At 37.2% G+C, this 3,457-nt stretch overlaps 1 protein-coding gene across 1 annotated transcript in view; it reads right to left on the minus strand.

The window, feature by feature from the left end:
* Positions 1 to 3,114, minus strand: part of LOC110039024 — a 61,411-nt gene extending 58,297 nt beyond the window's left edge. The window contains exons 1-3 of the mRNA XM_020743964.1: positions 2,803 to 3,114; positions 2,169 to 2,704; positions 1,956 to 2,016 (exon numbers count right to left, since the gene is read on the minus strand). Of these exons, the coding sequence (XP_020599623.1) occupies positions 1,956 to 2,016; positions 2,169 to 2,636 (529 nt within the window). The 5' untranslated portion in view covers positions 2,637 to 2,704; positions 2,803 to 3,114. The remainder of the gene's footprint in view (positions 1 to 1,955; positions 2,017 to 2,168; positions 2,705 to 2,802) is intronic.
* Between the last annotated feature and the right edge of the window lie 343 nt (positions 3,115 to 3,457).

Below are 3,457 nucleotides of genomic sequence, written 5' to 3' on the forward strand. Positions count from 1 at the left end.
TTGAGGTACAGTGCTCTTTTATTTAAACTATGAAAAATATGGGGTCAGTTTGATTTCATATTTTTCTAAAAGTATATATATATATATATATGTGTAAATTAAAACGTCATTCTGAAGCGGGCGACGGAACTTCACTTCCAGCGACCAACAGCTTCTTACGGACAACTTTTGAACAAACCACCTACAAACTTTTTAACTTTACCCCCTTTTAGCGCTGACAGTAACATGAAGAGATCTAAATTCCCTTTGTAAAAATCCAGCAACAACATCTTTAAATTCAATGATGGATGAGCCCTATCATCAAAATAGAGAAAATATTTGTCCACTAAGCCTCATGCTTGACTACCTGGCATGGAAGAAAATTTTTGGCAATACTTTCTTTAAGGAGATAAGGTTCATCGTCCTAAAATGGAATCATAGCAAAGATCATTAAATTCAACTCTATTTAGCATCAGATAAACACGACTAATTCTCATCCATAAGGTGAACAATGAGTGAGTTGCAAAAGAGCTTGAAGATATTCGAGAGGTTCTTCATTAGAAGACGCTCCATGTTCTATAATTATTTATAAATAGCATAGTCATTAGGTCGCTCCTAATGCAAAGACCTCTCCAAATCTTAAGAATGATTCATAATCAAGTTCCTAATCTTCAAAATTTCCACATCCATCACACCAAAGAGAATTTTAGATCCAAAATTGTATATAAATGATCACCAAGACCTTACCAAAAAAAAAGAACTAGGCAAAACATGCTAGAAGAAGGGAGAGATTGGCTGTCAAAAAATCTCTTAGTGTAGAAAGAATTGAACGAACCTCTATAAACAACGAAGAGCGAGTTGAACCCAAGTTAAGGCACATAATTTAGAGGAACTAAAAGATTTCATAAGGGAATTGCACCTTAGATCATATGATTTTGCTAGTCCACGCCCAATATTTGAAATCATATTTACAAGTAGAGACCAAATTTGATACTACAAAGTTGGCAATTTAGTACAATTACATACAAAAATTTGAATTGAGCACATTATAGCTGCCTGTGCAGTAGATTAGTTTTCTTAAAAGTTAGATCCAAGCATAGGAACTCCATGTGAGTTCTACATTGCAGACGAGTACTTCTTGCAAGTACCCTAAATAAATACTCGAGGTGAGTTTCTAAAGTAAGAGACTGTATATAATAACCTAGTAACCTTCGACAGTGTGCAACTTCAGAAGTATTTTAGTCTAGTTCAACAGCTTGGCGCTGAGGGTCAAGTTAAGGCTAGCTCTTTAGTCAGCATGTTGGCAGTTGGGAGACCAACCAATTTCAATTCCTTTGGCAAGTCCAAACTGGGTGAGCTCCAAGTTGTGAGGACATTTAAGTTGGTTCGCAATAAGAAGCTTCTTGGACTCAGATTCAGATATGAGTAATGATTTGATTAATCTAACCCATAAATTTATGAATGTACAATTTCAATAAGATATGCATCACCACATTCATAGTTTCTTCATCCCCTTCTAGTAGTTTTTCATTCTAACATCAAACTTTCCTGCTGCTTTTTACTTGGCCATAGCCAACACTTGCACAGTTAATTTTGTAATCAAATAAGATTTAGCATGAAAAATTTACCCACAAAAATAATTCAGTCCAGAATCACAATGCCAGCAGATGCTAGTCTACGTTCATTCTCCACAATGATCAGTTCAACAAAAATGAGCTTAAGTGTTTTTTTTTTTTCTTTTTTAATTTGCATGGCATGTCGACATGATGAACAAACATTAAGATTGGCAATTCCATGATTACTACTTACCTTCAGAAACATGAAGTTCTGCCCCATATATCATATGAGAGTTTGGCAAAAATAAATTCATTCAGAATCCTTAATAATACTATAAAAACTACAACTCTTTTCCTGAATCGAACTAGAAGGAAAAAAGAATGTTCAAATAGATTGGCAATTCCATGATTACTACTTACCTTCAGAAACATGAAGTTCTGCCCCAAATATAACACGTCCATAAATCTCAATCTCTGTCACCTAACAAATACCAAAACAATAAAGCATATTTCAGAAACAGTAATTCTGGACAAAGAATCAAAACTATCATAATGATACCATGATATGAGAACCTACCAGACCCAAACAGAATTTGCCAACTAAATTAGGAAATATGTAGAAAACGAACCTACCTCAGCTTCAGGAGACATGGCAATTTCATCTTGAGCGTAGTCGACTATAGCCAGCGCACTTCTTCTGGTAGAATATTCTTGCATAGGAGGAGGCACTAGAGGATGGGGAGAAGAAGGAGAGGTCAAGTTTAATGGCGAAGAAAGCTGCGACCGAGACGCTGGCGGCTGCAGCGTGGGAGTCTGATGTAGAAATGGGCTCCTTAGGGCTTTCATTTCGGTGCCATCGAGAGGGTGAAGCGGAGAAGGAGAAAAGAAGGGTTGAGGAGATTGTTCGGTGATGGGCTGCGGTACGTTGTTGCTTTTGTTGAGGTTGTCCTTCAAGATACCGTCGTTGTCTTCGCCGTCGCCGTATTCCGCCGAAGCAGTGGCTGCAATTTCTTCCTCACCCGCAGTGACGGCGGCTTCTTCCTCTTCCTCGTCGTCTCCGTACATGGATAGGAGGGCTATGCCTTCATTTTCCGCTGCCATAGCCGCCGCTCGCAGGAGAACCGAAAGTTTGATCCGAACTTCCCCTTCGATGTTGCGTGTCCTTGTAGCTGGATTTGAGCAGGAATTAACCTAAGTCCTCCCAAACAGCAAAAAAGACCAATTTAAATCCTACAGCATTTAAAATCATGTATCTCCTTTGTTTTACCTTAAATCCCTGAATCAGCAAATCCCGTTGGAAGGTAGATTTACGGGAGTTTCACGGAAGTGAAGTACGCGAAGGAGGTTGGGTGGAAGAAAGAGAAAGACGCGGGTTATTCGGGTAGGAGCGGAGTGGAAATGGGAGTTTTACGGGAGTTTCAGAGATCTATGCACGCCGCGATCCGGTCGTTGCCTTCCCAGCTAGCTAGCTCCAGTCGCGACTGTACCGCGAGGGTTTTGGAAGCGAGCGGAGGATGAGGTCGAAGGTAGGCAATGGATTCGGCCAAGGCGAGGTTTGCGAGAAAGAGACGAGCAAGAGAAATAGGATTCGGGATTCAATATAATTTCATTTCAGTTATGTTTAATTAATTATTACAAGAGAAATAGGATTCGGGATTCAGTATAATTTCATTTCAGTTATGTTTAATTAATTATTAATTATTAATTATTAATCATTAATTGTATTATCAAATTAATTACTATAGTATCTTTTAATTAATTCAATGTAAAGTTAATTATAGTTAAAAAATATTTATGTGTGATTATTTTATAATTAATTAAATTAAATTACATATAGTCGAAGAAATAGATCATCAATAATTAATTAATTAATAAGATTATTTCTTAATTAATATTTTTTTATTAATAATTAATCAATTCAG

Source organism: Phalaenopsis equestris, unplaced genomic scaffold, assembly GCF_001263595.1.
Source record: "Phalaenopsis equestris unplaced genomic scaffold, ASM126359v1 Scaffold234857, whole genome shotgun sequence".
Taxonomy (NCBI): Eukaryota; Viridiplantae; Streptophyta; class Magnoliopsida; order Asparagales; family Orchidaceae; genus Phalaenopsis; species Phalaenopsis equestris.